This window comes from Podarcis cretensis (genome assembly GCF_951804945.1).
Source record: "Podarcis cretensis genome assembly, chromosome: 4".
Taxonomy (NCBI): Eukaryota; Metazoa; Chordata; class Lepidosauria; order Squamata; family Lacertidae; genus Podarcis; species Podarcis cretensis.
In genome coordinates, this window is record NC_137173.1 from 29,779,348 (window position 1) to 29,793,697 (window position 14,350).

The following is a 14,350-nucleotide window of genomic DNA, read 5'->3' on the forward strand; positions in this document are numbered from 1 at the left end:
GCACTGGTCAGATGAGATTGTGTGTACTGCTTTAGGTAACAGAGGAAGCATCTTAAAAAGTAGAGATATCACATTGCCGACAAAGGTCTGTATAGTTAAAGCTATGGTTTTCCCAGTAGTGATGTATGGAAGTGAGAGCTGGACCATAAAGAAGGCTGATCGCCGAAGAATTGATGCTTTTGAATTATGGTGCTGGAGGAGACTCTTGAGAGTCCCACGGACTGCAAGAAGATCAAACCTATCTATTCTGAAGGAAATCACCCCTGAGTGCTCACTGGAAGGACAGTTCCTGAAGCTGAGGCTCCAATACTTTGGCCACCTCATGAGAAGAGAAGACTCCCTGGAAAAGACCCTGATGTTGGGAAAGATTGAGGGCACAAGGAGAAGGGGATGACAGAGGACGAAATGGTTGGACAGTGTTCCCAAAGCTACCAGCATGAGTTTGACCAAACTGTGGGAGGCAGTGGAAGATAGGAGTGCCTGGCATGCTCTGGTCCATGGGGTCACAAAGAGTCGGACACAACTAAATGACTAAACAACAACAACAACATTTCTGAAGGGTTTCGGCCCAGAGACAACTTCACCACAGTCAAAGCAGCACTGGTCAGATCCAGCATTCGGGTTATATGGGCTGGATACCTAACATCCCATTCAGACAGGTAAATCATTCCTCTCACCTCCAGGCAGAGCTTGGGGCGAAGAAAAGAGAGATTGAGTGTACTGCTTTAGGTAACAGGGGAAGAGAGCCACTAATGAAAAGCTAGAATCAGAGTTGTTGAGTTGGAAGAGACCCCAAAGGTCATCTAAGTCCAAACCCCTGCAATGCAGGAATCACAGTTGACATTGCTGAAGGAGGCTTGGCCATTTCAAAAAGCCAGGCTCTTCTCCCTGTTCTTTGAAAACTGTCAGCTTCAGCAGAAATGTAACTGGAGGAGTGGGACACCACCAAGTGATTTTCCCAACTGTTTAGATGCTACACACAGCTGCAAGCTAATTGTATCTATAATAAACTTGCAGCATCAGTTTAAAAAAGAGAGAGAGAGAATGTAGGAGGAGAACACTGCCATGAACTGTCAGTTTGTGAAATATATTCAGGGGGGAAATATTAATTTATTCTAAATATGTGTTCCTTTCGGGTAGGCCAGGAGATTGATTTCCAGTAAAGCAGAACTCAATCCTTCAAATTCCAGTAGACAACTGGCAAATGGGGCTAAAGCTAACTCTTTAGGACAGTTTCTCTTTGCAAATGCAGAATGAAACACAGAGTTGACAGCTGGCCACGGCTCAGTGTAAGAGCTCTGTATGCACAAGGTCCCAGGCGTCTCCTGTTAAGGTAGTCTTAGGATGTAACTAGGAAAATAAGCCCTTGCTGTAAACCTTGCAAAGTAGACAATACTGGACAAAGATAGGAAGAACAGTCTGAAACAGTATAAGGCAACTTTATTATTTGCTAATTCTCAACATTAGTTACAGATGAATAAATGTGTTTTCAGAGCTGGCTTGTTTATGGCACACTTATTTTTCAAGGTGATGGCTGACCAAGCATTGTTGCGGATCAGTTTCTCGTTATATTCTAATTTGATTACCATACCCTGTTGCACTCAGTTCTGTCCTCTGAACACCAAGATTTTTAATAGATTTTGGCAGCCAGTCAGTACTAACAGAAAAAATTCCATAGCAGGCGATATTAATTTCAAAAATTAATTAATTTTTTAAAAAAGCAACTATGAGGTCTAGTCCCATTAAATCTAATTGCATGATTAAATGTTAGGTTGAAACTCCACTGAACTTTTGATATTTTAAAAATAATAATTAAAAGGACAATCTGCAATATCCAAACAATTTTCTATGACCAATTGCATGTTTAATTATTTTGCAGCAGTTTTTCTTCACTTTCCTCATTATTTATAATCCCCCCTTGAGTCTAACAGGGTTCTTCAAGACAGCTTACAATAAAAAATTGTATGCCATATTATTAAAAAAACTAGAATGTTCAGTAATTTCGGTGAGTTACTGAAGTTACGGACAGTCTGTTATACCATTCAGCTGACTGTGCTTGTTTCAGTTAATCCATGCATGAAATACCTGAATGTTTCTGCATTTTGAGAGTGAAGGACTTATGTTTGGCTTTCAGTGCTACACAAGTCAGACTTGAGGTGTTTGATCATTGGCTAAGTATAGAAAACACCTTAAGACTAACCAAAATAAATTGAAGCCTGCGAAAGAGAAACACGAGGGGTAGAAACATAGATAAGAATGATGTTGATATAGGATTTTCCCTGAAGCCCATTTGATTGTGTCCAGAGATGCAGGCATAATAATCAGCAAGAGGAACTGTTACATGTTCTTTGAATTTTAGAGAGAATCATAAGATCGACGCAAGTTTTCAGACATTGGTTTTGCTTTGTGACTTTAAGTATAACTATTGGTTTTATCACATTGTAAGAAGCCTGTAGCTTAAATTGAATAAGGTTCTATCAAAGGGAAAGGGTCAAGACAGCAGGATCTTTGAGTGGGATCTATTTACAAAAAGCACTGTCAACTGCTTGTTCCAGAAAACTTGATAATCTGATTTGCTGCTTGACAGTTGCTACTGCATTTCTTACCCTACAAATAAACCACTGTACACACATTGCCCTTTTGGGGGAAAAGCCTGTATTTGTACAATTTGCATTCTGCCACTTTCTATAGCGACTTGGAAAGTTGACTCGCACTTGAAGATCGACGCCAAGGAGTTGTCCAGCAACATCTTGGCAGTAGTTCTCCATGGGGGAAATGCCAATTACGTCCCGCCTATAACTGCTAAATCTAAATCTCAACTTTTAAGTACTCATTTGAGATATTCACAAGCTTTAGAATATACACAAGCTTTGAGATATACACAAGCTTTAGAATAAAGCCTATGCATACTCCCTGCATTTCTGCAGTCTAGTGCAAAAGACAGGACAATGTATTAGGCTGCCGGCAGATCTTAACCAATAAGAGAATATTTTAGGACACTTCCAAGATAAAGCAGTTTGTGGGTAAACATCATACCAGACATCCACATACACACACACACACACCAGCTCTTTCTTCTGTCTTTTCATTTCAATTTCTCCTCTGATCAGAATTAAGAGACAGTTTTGTTCCCACTTGTTCTCTCTATTGCTTATTTTCAGACATGAGTAGATTTTCAGGCATGAGTGTGGAGAGAGTGACTTGGAGAAACCTCAAGATTTGCAAAAAAGTGGGGGTGGGACCGTTATGAAAACAAAACTCCTAACTGGAGGAAACCTACAAATCAACTCAAGGAGGATTGAGCAAACGCAGAGGCCACAGACTTTTGCAATGGGTATGTGGAAGTGGAAAAAATCATAGTGCAGTGTACGGTTAGCTGACTGGCACAGAGAAAAGGCATATACTATACTGCAACAGGGTTTACTTATTGATCCCACTTATTGGACTGTCTTGCCAGCGTGGTGCATGCTCTAGTTATCTCCTGCTTGGACTACTGCAATGCGCTCTACATGGGGCTACCTTTGAAGGTGACCCGGAAACTCCAACGAATCCAGAATGCAGCAGCTAGACTGGTGATGGGGAGCTTCCACCGAGACCATATAACACCAGTCCTGAAAGACCTACAGTACGTTTCAGAGCACAATTCAAAGTGTTGGTGCTGACCTTTAATGCCCTAAATGGCCTCGGCCCAGTATACTTGAAGGAGTGTCTCCACCCCCATCGTTCAGCCTAGACACTGAGGTCCAGCGCAGAGGGCCTTCTGGCAGTTCCCTCACTGCAAGAAGTGAGGTTACAGGGAACCAGGCAGAGGGCTTTCTCGGTGGTGGTGTCTGCCCTGTGGAATGCCCTCCCATCAGATGTCAAGGAAATAAACAACTATCTGACTATCTGAAGGCAGCCCTGTTTAGGGACGTTATTAGTGTTTGAGGTTTTATTCTGTTTTTAGTGTCCTGTTGGGAGCCACCCTGAGTGGGCATGGTATAAATAATAAATTATTTTATTTATTTATTTATTTATTTATTTATTATTATTATTATTATTATTATTTATACTGACCTTCCACCAGCTGGTCTAAGGTGGTAATCTTCCTGACTCCATCAATGGTATAGATTGTTCTCACACCCTGGGGCAGATTGACATTATCAGAGAGAGTCCGAGTCAGATCAGCCAGCAGGGCCTCGAAAGATCTAAACCGGTCGGGAGAGATGGCGTATACAATCCCTTTGAAATAGCGGTCCCCGTTGCGATAGAAGCGGACTTTCTTGGCTTTCTTCTCGGAGCTGAGGGTCTGTAGGGTGCGGGTGCGATAGAAACTGCAGTGGGCACTGTGGGTCGGGCTAGGCAGGCCGTTCACCCGCGACCCTCGGCTGTAGCGCTGTGCTTTGTCGCGCTCGTCAAAGTGTTCCAGCTCCATATCTCTCCCAAAGGACATCTTGGAAAGTTAATCTGGAAGGGGCGAGAGAGCAGACATGGCAGAGACTGATCAATATGCACTGTAATTATGCAGCAACCATATTAAAACACCGAGGATTTAGAGCTCTGCTACAACCAACCTGAATTTGGCCAACTCTTCCCGCAATGCAAGAATATTTATACACTGCTTAACGGCAATTAAAGAAAAACTCTGAAAGTGGCTTGTAGAAAATGTTATAAAATATTCATTAAAAGCAGCCATAAAAAACAGACTTTTTAAAAAGTAGACATAATAAAATTATCAGAATATAGATAAAAGCCAATTGATTTTTTTTTAAAAAAAAAAAGATAAAATAAATGCATATAATTAAAATTCATGTCTGAGTAGGCTTGCCTAATCAAAAAATGTTTTTAGCAGGCATCAGAAACAATAAGTGCATAATATCAATGGGCAGGGAGTTCCAGAGACTGCCACATTATTATTACACTAATATTATTATTATAACTGAAATTATATACTGCCTTCCACTTCAAGACGTAATACCAAGCCAATAGCAAAATAATAAAAATAAAACCAATTGAAAAAATACAGCTACCCATAATTAAGATACACAGTAAAATGATAGTCTTCTCGCAAGTAAGGAATGGACATTATGTGTGGCCCTTGTGAGAGGATTTAGCTTACTATAGAAAGGCATGGGCCACCAGACACCAGCTAAGCAGGGGAATGGAACAGGCTATTTTACATTAGATAGCACATAAAAACAGGTGGAGGGTCATTCTTTATTCATTATTGGCTTAACAACCAATCTTGCATTTTTATTAAAAGAAATAAAATGTTTGCTCTGTCTCCCAAGCACATACACACAAAAAAGGTGCCTGTCTGCTCCTCAGTGAGCCTTGAGTTACTTTCTGTTGTATTACCAGCAGTAGCTGAGATTCTTGCTAAATGAGACTCTATCAAGCCTACTAGAAAGGACTCAAGCACGACTCTGCTCAGCACAATCAAGATACAGATTTTACTCAGGTGCTGCTGCGACTCCAGACTTATTCTCCAATTTAATGGACTTGTGGATTTGCCACAATTTCCCCAGACTTTAATGGAGAACCTAATCACCAAGAAAGTGAGTCTTTCAAGATCTAGCGCATTCAATTCAGGACTGGGGCACAATCCAGCAGTGCGGTTTTCCACTAAAACATATGCAGGACCAATGAAAGCATGTTCAAGAGTAGATAGCTGGCAGTGCAGTCCTATGCATGTCTACTCAGAAGGAAACTCTGTCGAGACTTACTCCCAGGGAACTATGTAAAGAAAGGGGACCCTTTGGCCCTCCAGATGTTCATTTGCCCTGGACATTGGCCATTTCTGCTAAGGCTGATAAGAGCTGTGGTTCAGTAACCTCTGGAGAGCCAAAAATTTCCCACTCCTGCTCTAGATTTTGTTGGTCAGTATGGCCACTGATCAGGTATGATGGGAGTTGTGGTCCAGCAATATCTGAAAGGCCACAGGTTCCCCACCCCAGTATACAGAATTGCAGCCTTATCTGGAAATCTATAGGCTGAGGTTAATTATTATTTTTACAGTTGTCTTAGGGCAGACTTTGCCAACTTGGTGCCCTCCAGATGTTTTGGACTACAGCTCCCATAAGCCCTAGCCTGCGCATAAATTTAGCAAAGGCTGTCTTAGATCAAGGGTTGCTTCTGTTTGTTGCCATCTAGGTTCACTGACAGTTCAAAATGTTTTCATGGCAAACAGCCTGTGGGTCAGAGACAACTCTGCCTAGACCAGTTCACAGTTGCCATGCATTTGCAGATCCCCCAGCCTGTTAGCTATCTCCATTCTTATCTCACTAAATGAAAATTTACTCCCATCTCAACCTGCATGTATACCGAGGTCATCTTTGAAGGTACTCCTGCAGGTGTCCCTTTTATCTGGAGCGAGGTGGGTAGTGACTGTCTTCTCAATTGTGATGCCCCACTTATAAACTCCCTTCATTGCTCTGCCCAATTTTGCCTCCAGCTCCATCAGGCCAGGGACCCATCTAGTCAAGCATCTTGTTCTCAGTGGCCAACCAGATGCCTATCGGAAACCTCATCAGGAGGGCCTCGGTGCAACAGCTCTCTCTCTCCACCTGTGATTCCCAGCAACTGGTATTGAGAAGCATCCTGCCTCCAACCATGGTAGGAGAACATAGCCATCATGGTTGGAAGCCAGTGACAGCCTTACCCTTCATGAATCTGCATAATCATCTTTCACAGCTCTGCCCACCACTGGTACTACATATGGTTCCCAGAAGGCTGCCAAGTAAGGAATGTTGCCTTTGCGAAGAAAATGGTTCCCCATCCCTGATTTAAAGCAAAGACAGTCATAGAAGAATGGTAGCCTATATAAGGCTCACAGTATATTAAGCCCCCGCCCCATTTCCTTGAAAATGCAGGCAAACATATGAAGGGAGTGGAGACTACCCCAAAAAAGCATTGTTATCCTATACCAAGTTAGGTTATTGGGCTACCTCATTCATCATTATCTAGATCAGAGGTTTTCCCCCTGGGACCACTTGAAAATGGTCTTGGCAGACCACTTAACCATTTTTCTGCCTGTTGTACTGACTGTAATGTGCTGTGTAAGAAGCAGTATGATTTTTAATTATACTTTTATTGCTTCTTTTATTTATCATATTGTATTTTATTACCATTTGAGTTCTGTGGACTTCAACTTCTAATGCAACAAAATACAATATAAGAAATAAAAGAAGCAATAAAAATGCATTCAAAATCAATATGAATAGTTAATGCAGACATGCCAGAGACCACCTGAGTGAATCTTGCAGACCACTGGCAGTCCATGGGCCACAGTCCGAGAACACTTGTAATAGATGCTGTGTAGATCAGTGCAATCTAACTGGCAGCAGCTCCCTAGGATTTCAGACAGGGATCTTTCCCGCTCCTACATGGAGATACCAGGGATTAAACCTGGGAACTTTTGCATGGAAGGTTGGTGCTCCAGCACTGAGCTGCAGCTCTTCTCCATAGGGAGGTACAGGCCCCAGGGTAAAGCCCTGGCAAAGCAAATGTATGTCCTACAGGGTTTCACTTGCCTATTCCTCCCAGGGTACAGAAATAATACTAGAGTAATGCTTCAGTCCTCAGAAGGGAGAGCCATAGGGACAAATTCCCACTCAGCCATGAGCCTCATTGGAGGGTTTATCCAAAGTAGTGCTACATGAATAAACAGCGTCCAACTTTTTCAGACCCAAAACCTGAACGTGCATCTTCCAGGACGCACTCCTGGGTGCGTGACGTGACCAGTGCCCCGCTCTCAGTCCAAAAAAGGCACTTTTTCAGGACAAGAGAACAATATGAGAATATGTGAGATCGTGGTGCCCAAAATGGCCACCATGACCTCACACGAAAAAATAGGATGTCCTGTTTTTTCCGGGGCACTTGGCAATTATGTGAACGTTTCTACTTGCACAGGAGAACATTCTCCACCTCTCCTTCTCAGGAGTGCCCCCTAAATCTGTCCTGGGCTCTTCCACAATCCCTTGGAGCAAATTTAGGAAGGTTGTGGGGTTTATGCAGGATGAAAGTTCCATTGTGTAAGCAGAAAGACTTGTACCAACAGGACACATTGGTGAACCCCACCCTTGACAACCTTGGGCCAGTCACTATCTCTCAACCTAACCTACTCCACAAGGGTTTATGAGGACAAAATGGGGAAGCAGGAGAACCATGCACTTTGAGCAGGACATATAAATGTAATAAATAAATAAGCCTAACATACTAGGATGTAAGGTCCAACTACATATGCAACAGTATCAGGTGATAAACTTTTCCTGGACTGTACCAATTCAGACAGAAGGTGGGAACGCTGTGTCACCTTTATGGAAAAATAATAGCACCATCTAAAAATATACCATACGAGGGTAAAGCCTGGGATTGGCGGAATTTTCGGCTTTGATTCTCCCAGTTTCTCATTGTTCCACTCATAAATTCTGTTCTCCATATTTCCACATCAGTCTGTGAAAATCCCATAAGAATCCACCAGTATTTCAGGGCTAATTTTTCCTAGCATACATATTTTGTACGCATTTTTGCCTAATGTACACATTTTTGCTAATCAATTTATCCTGATCTAATGCATTTTGTATGTTATTTCCACTCAAATATGCATTTTCATGCATACCTTACCCTAAAATATACATCTTTGTATACATTACTTGTTTGGAGAACTGTACTGCAAAATTCAGAGAAGTGCAAATTTCAAAGTATGGCTGTGTTTAATTTTCATATATTGTTTTTAAAAGTGCAAATGTAGGCAGGTTTGCTTTAAGTGCAAACTGAACTGAATTTCTTGCCCATCCCTAGCAAAGCCTAAGTTAAATCCTTCTCCCCGGTGCACTGCATTTTTGACATATAAGGAGGCCTCATTGTCATTAGGGGTGGGGATGCATTCAGAAAGGTTCCTCATTTGCAGCCTGAAGTTGTATAATCCAGAAAAACCTTAGCATTTGATTCTATTGCATGAGTACATTGGGCCTATGTATCATGGGACTTACTTCTGAGTAGGCAAGTGCAGGATTAAGCTGGAGGATACAAAAAGAAGAACCAGAAGTCCCTATCTATAATAAAAGGACTATAAATGAGCTAATCTTTTATGTTTAAACCTTCAAAAATACTAGCCATCACTGGTATTTTCCCCCTTGAAATGAGAAGGAATTATAAGCATTTGGATTAGCATAAACTGCTGCCCAGTTGACAGCTTCAGAATCATAAAATGAATTGACTGATGTCAAAACATACAGGACAATTAAAAATGATGTCAGGATTCTGTCCAAAATGAAACAAACATGTCCCTAATACAGTACATATATTAAAACATTGCAATCATTTTATTATACAACCGTCTTTCCCCCAGGATCTATTTAAGGCATTTTGAGAATGCCATCTTCCCAACTATGTAAAGCCTTGCTTGTTAAATAAATAAATCCAGGAATCAATCATTTTGTTTACTGCTGTAGCCTACACTTGTAGCTCTTTTAAAAAGTTGCAAAAATCAAGCACAGCAAAATGTATTTATAACACAAATATACAAACCTAATTTAAAAGTGTCTTATCCATCACATTGATTTCCCATAAAGAAAGGAAAATGGCAGAACCGGGCAGGCTATATCACTAATCATTAGGTGACAGCTATTTATTGGGGGTGGGAGTGGTAGGGAGAGGAGAAAAGCTATCAGTAGTTTGGGAACCTTAATATGTTTCTTTGAAAGACCCTCAGATTTCAACAGGACCTGGTTCCACATCATTGTGCTCAAGACTACAGGCTTTCGATGTACCAAACACATGCCAGTAGTGCCCTGGGCCCACGTTTAAAACTAGATTGGCATGCATCCCACCTCAACTTTTAGCATACACGTAAATAAGGAACACAGGTATAGGGCTGCTAGATCAAATCAGAGCCGTGTCCAAGCCACGTTGATTCATTATTCACAAGAGTGGGGGCTCTACATGCTGAAGGAGGGGGTCCCACTGGTCCTACTCCACCCCAACATCCATGGATGTTTCCATTAGGAATGGAAGCCTATGCATGCAAGGATCTATGAAAGCAGGCTTGCCAACTACAGACAACCACACTCAATGTGTGGACACTGAGGAGTGGGACTGGAGAGCTGAACGGGGTTAAAGGTGAGGCTGGTAGTGTGGCCCCATTGCCCTTTCAATGCATGGAAACCCCTTCTTGCATTCAAGAGTGGCTAGCCAGGTGCTTCTGAGAAACTCAGAAGCAAAGTATGAAGGCAGTAATCCTCCTCTGCTGGTGGTCTCTAGCATGTTGCAATCACAGGTGCAGTGCCCCTGAACATGGAGGTTCTATTTTGCCATCATTGCTAATAGCTACCGATAGGCCTGTTCTCCATGAATTTGTCTAAATACTTTTTAAAACTAGCAATCTCTGCATCTCAGAGTGATCCTTAAATGTGTGCTGGTGGGCTTCAAAGCTGAACATATGCCTCCTGAACAGGTGGTGCTCTTATTCCAGACTTCTTATAGCTCACAGTTCACATCTGCTTAGCATGAACATCCCATGTTATGGAGATTATCCACCTTAGAATTTGCAAGTTATGGAACACATTTGTTTACCAAAAAAAATAGAGCTACAAGTTTGAAATCCTGTCTAATCACAAATGATGATAACATCTAATCATAGCCATGATGTGGCATTTGAAAGCATGATAGAGGACCAGTTTAGGCCCAAGATCAGACACCAGCATTTTCAAAGCAAACTCCGAATTTTAAACTCTGAAGTGCAGATTTATACAAAACAGCCTGGTACCATCCTAGTATTATACATGAAAGGCCACAGAAGAATAGCCTTGCATCTGAACGTGTGAGCCTGACTGCATAGGGGAAACACAGTGGTGGGAACTAGCAGAATCCTGTAGAAGATTAAACGCAATTTTTAAAAAATTACAGAAAAAAATTGAAGAATGTTTAGGAGATGCTCTGACCCAGCATGAATAATTTTACTTCAATAGGAAGCTTTAAAGAGGAAATGTGATGCCTTTCAATCACAGCATGGCCATGTCACACCAACTACTGCCACCCCCGCCCCAAATTCTGTGTGTCCATCATGAGGAATAGGCCACAGCTCTCAAGCCACTTAATCCAGAGAAGGTCCATAGACACACACACACACAGCTCAGAATAAACGGTTTAAGGGCGACAGCCTAACAATTAAAATTTGTAGGCAATAAATCACTTTACAGACCCTAATTGCAGGCTGCTGTATAATGGAACACGCCCAGCTAAGACCTTCATGCCCCTACCATGCACACCACATTCATCGAATGCAGGAAGGCGGCACTGCAAATGCGGGTGGAGAGTTCCACAAAGCAATCAAACACAGCCCCAAATACATGCCACAAATCAATATACAAATCATTCAGAGAAGACTGAACAATAGGCTCCGTTTGGCCAGTCATTAGGAAAAGCCACCGTCCTCAGTTACATAATGGGCTTTTTAAAAAAAAAATTAAAAAGGCATCCTTTAAAATGTGGCTCAAGTGATTAATATAGAATAATAAGCCACGTGGAACACCTCAATGCACAGATGATAATGGACTTCAAAAGAGAATCACCCTGCCCATATATTTGTCTATTTCCTTTCTTCATTTTCTCTCTCTCTCCAAAAGAAAAGAGGTGACACCATCTGCCCCCATGTTAGCAGATGGGGCATGCTGTCCCTGTCTCTGCCTGCACGTTTTCCAAAAAAAACCCCACCACTGTAGCTATCAATGCATGAAATAAAGGTATCTCCCCAGCATGCTCAAAGCAAGTGGACAGACATATCAGGATTCTTTTTTTAAAAAAAATGTAGAATACAGAATTTCCCTAGTGCCTGTGGCCAAATGAGGCAAGAGAAAGCCCAAAGGAGTCGGTTAAAGGGGAGGGAAGGGGGGGGGCGTTTTGCCTCTGCTTCCACACAATGACAGGCGCCTTCTCCCCTAGACAGAGAGGGAACCTCCTCCTCCTCCTCCTCCCCATCTCAGCTGTAGCCAAGCAGCCCAAAATGGTGCAAAAAAAATCGCAGAGCTCCCCAATTTGGCAAAGCAGGAAAGGGGTTGCTTAGGGGAGAGAGAGAGAGAGAGAGAGAGAGAGAGAGACAGAGCCCCGGAGCAGCCCCCTACCTAAGCCAACCCGCATCCTTCCAAGATGCTCATCCCAAGACAATGGGGAGAGGTGTGTGCTGGGGAGGAGGGGGAGGCACACACGCTTTTGACAGCCAGGACCTTTCTTTTTTGCATTACAGGGACAGAGTCGGCGGCGGGGCGGGGGGAGGCAAGCGAAAATGCCTCCCCCTCCCCGAGAAAGGCGGACGGGCGAGGAGCTGCTCCTTTGCGCAGCGCTTACCTGTGCCTTGCAAATCGCGCAGCGTCCCTTCTCGCCTTCCCCACAAGCGCAGGCAGTTGCGCGGGCTGGCTGGCTGGCAGGCTGGCAGGCTGGCCGGCTTGGCGCAAAGGGGGTGGGTACCACCGGCGTCTCTCAGCAGACAAAGCCCCGCTCGGCGGCCACGAGCAGCAGCAGCAGCAGCGCCGTCCTGCTCTCGCACGGAGCTTGGCGGCGGCGGCTGCCTGAGGGAAGGGCTCGGCTGGCTTTGTGGCGGCTCCCCTCCCGGGCACCCTTCCTGCTGCCTCGCGGGCGGGCGGGCTGGCTGGCTGGCTAACGCGGCGGCTGAGTCGCTCCTGCAACCGCTTCGCCTTTCTTCTCCCTTCAGCCGCTTACGGGGCTCATTTGCATTCTTAGCCCGGCCCTCCTGGAAATGCGGCTCTTCGGGAAGGGCGAAGCGCGAGCGCGGCCTCTGCCCAGAGGGCGGCGCTGTTCCCGCCGACACCGCCCTGCCCCGCCCTCCGCTGCCGGGGATGGTAGCGGCCCCGGAGGCTGCAGAAGGCGCCGGAAGGGAGGGAGCCCGCCTCTGTCTTACAGGCTCAAAGAGGAAGCTATAATCCGTCTGGAACGTGGGAAGCATAGAAGTCACCTCCTAGGGGCCGAGGTCCCTTCGCCCCCCCCAGCAAAATATTTGAGGGGGCTGGTCCCCCCCAAAGTTGATGGGCTATTCAAATAGTGTGGGTGCGCCCCATTATGTGATCAGTTATGTGGGGCGGGGCTTACCTGCCCCCTAGTGTCTTATTCATTGGGACGAGACACTAAATAGTGCCTCTGGGCAGGGGTGCCCACTTGAATAAAATGTTTTTTGTGGGGGGGACTTGCCCCACAAAATCACAATACGCGGCACACACACCATTTGAATGGCAATGCCCATCAATTTGGAGAGAGGGTGACCCTCTCTAGTATTTTATGGGGAGTGGGGCGAAGGGCTCTAGGAGTTGGCACCTATGCCTCTTGAGCATGCGAAGAGAGGCAACGGCTTTTTTAAAAGTGTGGAGGCCAAAGCCTGACTTGGAGGAAAGTTTTTTCCCCCTCCCTCTCTCTTCTATGGAGAAGTTTTGTTTCCCTCTCTCTCCCTATCTCTTTTCAAAGGTGATCCTGCATTATTAGGAATGGTGTGTGGGAACAAATGCAGCACACCTTTTCCTGACCAACCCACAGAATCTGCCAGGGTGGTGTAGGAGCATCCTATAGGCAAGAACAGGATGCTGCTGGACTAGATGGGGCCTTTGGTGCAGCAGGGCTCTGCTTACGCTCTTAGGGATACCAACTTCTAGGCAGGCGGACTGCACTCTGGCATCCCTGTAGAAATAGATATGCACATGCTAATAATGAATACAAGCGCTGCTTCAGATTAATGTTTCTATGTGCACATAGTCCACTGCTTTAGTCCTTTTGCTCTGGATTAAATACTGTCACCTTCCCATGCTAATTAGCCTCTCGTAAACGGCGTTTCGGTGCGCTGCTCTGGTTCTCCAGAAGAGGCTTAGTCATGCTGGCCACATGACCTGGAAGCTGTACGCTGGTTCCCTCGGCCAATAAAGCGAGATGAGCGCCGCAACCCCAGAGTCGGTCACGACTGCACCTTAATGGTCAGGGGTCCCTTTACCTTTTTTATCTCCTAACAGCACAGTCGGCCAAAAACATATTCTTGCCTGAGGCAATGTACAAGATGGCATCCTCCCTCTCTGCTCCACATACAGAAACTGGCCAAACGGAGTCCTGCTTCACGGGTGTCAAGAGGGTGCCTTCCACAGCAGGTTACACAGGACAGACTATGGGCAACAGGCTGTGTGGCTGGTAGAGGGTGGTAGGGGTTATTTGCTAGTGGAACAGCTGCTTTACTGGTTAAATCAGTGGTGGTGTGGATGACCACCCCATGACAAATTCCACCTACTCTACAGAGGAGTCTCTTTATATCATTGTTAGATGGTCAACCGACTCACAAACTATAGAGCGCCATCAGTGGGATTGGCTAGTGGATGAATGA

The 14,350-nt window shown here is 44.4% G+C and overlaps 1 protein-coding gene across 4 annotated transcripts in view; it reads right to left on the reverse strand.

Annotated features, from left to right (window-relative positions):
- Window positions 1–12,727, reverse strand: part of DCLK1 (doublecortin like kinase 1) — a 214,520-nt gene extending 201,793 nt beyond the window's left edge. For 2 of the 4 annotated variants that reach the window (XM_079973686.1, XM_079973688.1), the window contains exons 1-2: window positions 12,325–12,725; window positions 4,057–4,446 (exon numbers count right to left, since the gene is read on the reverse strand). In XM_079973686.1, the coding sequence (XP_079829812.1) occupies window positions 4,057–4,432 (376 nt within the window). In that variant the 5' untranslated portion in view covers window positions 4,433–4,446; window positions 12,325–12,725. Of the gene's footprint in view, window positions 1–4,056; window positions 4,447–12,324 lie in introns of all 4 variants that reach the window. The other 2 variants (XM_079973687.1, XM_079973690.1) reach the window with 2 other exon arrangements.
- Window positions 12,728–14,350: the final 1,623 nt, after the last annotated feature.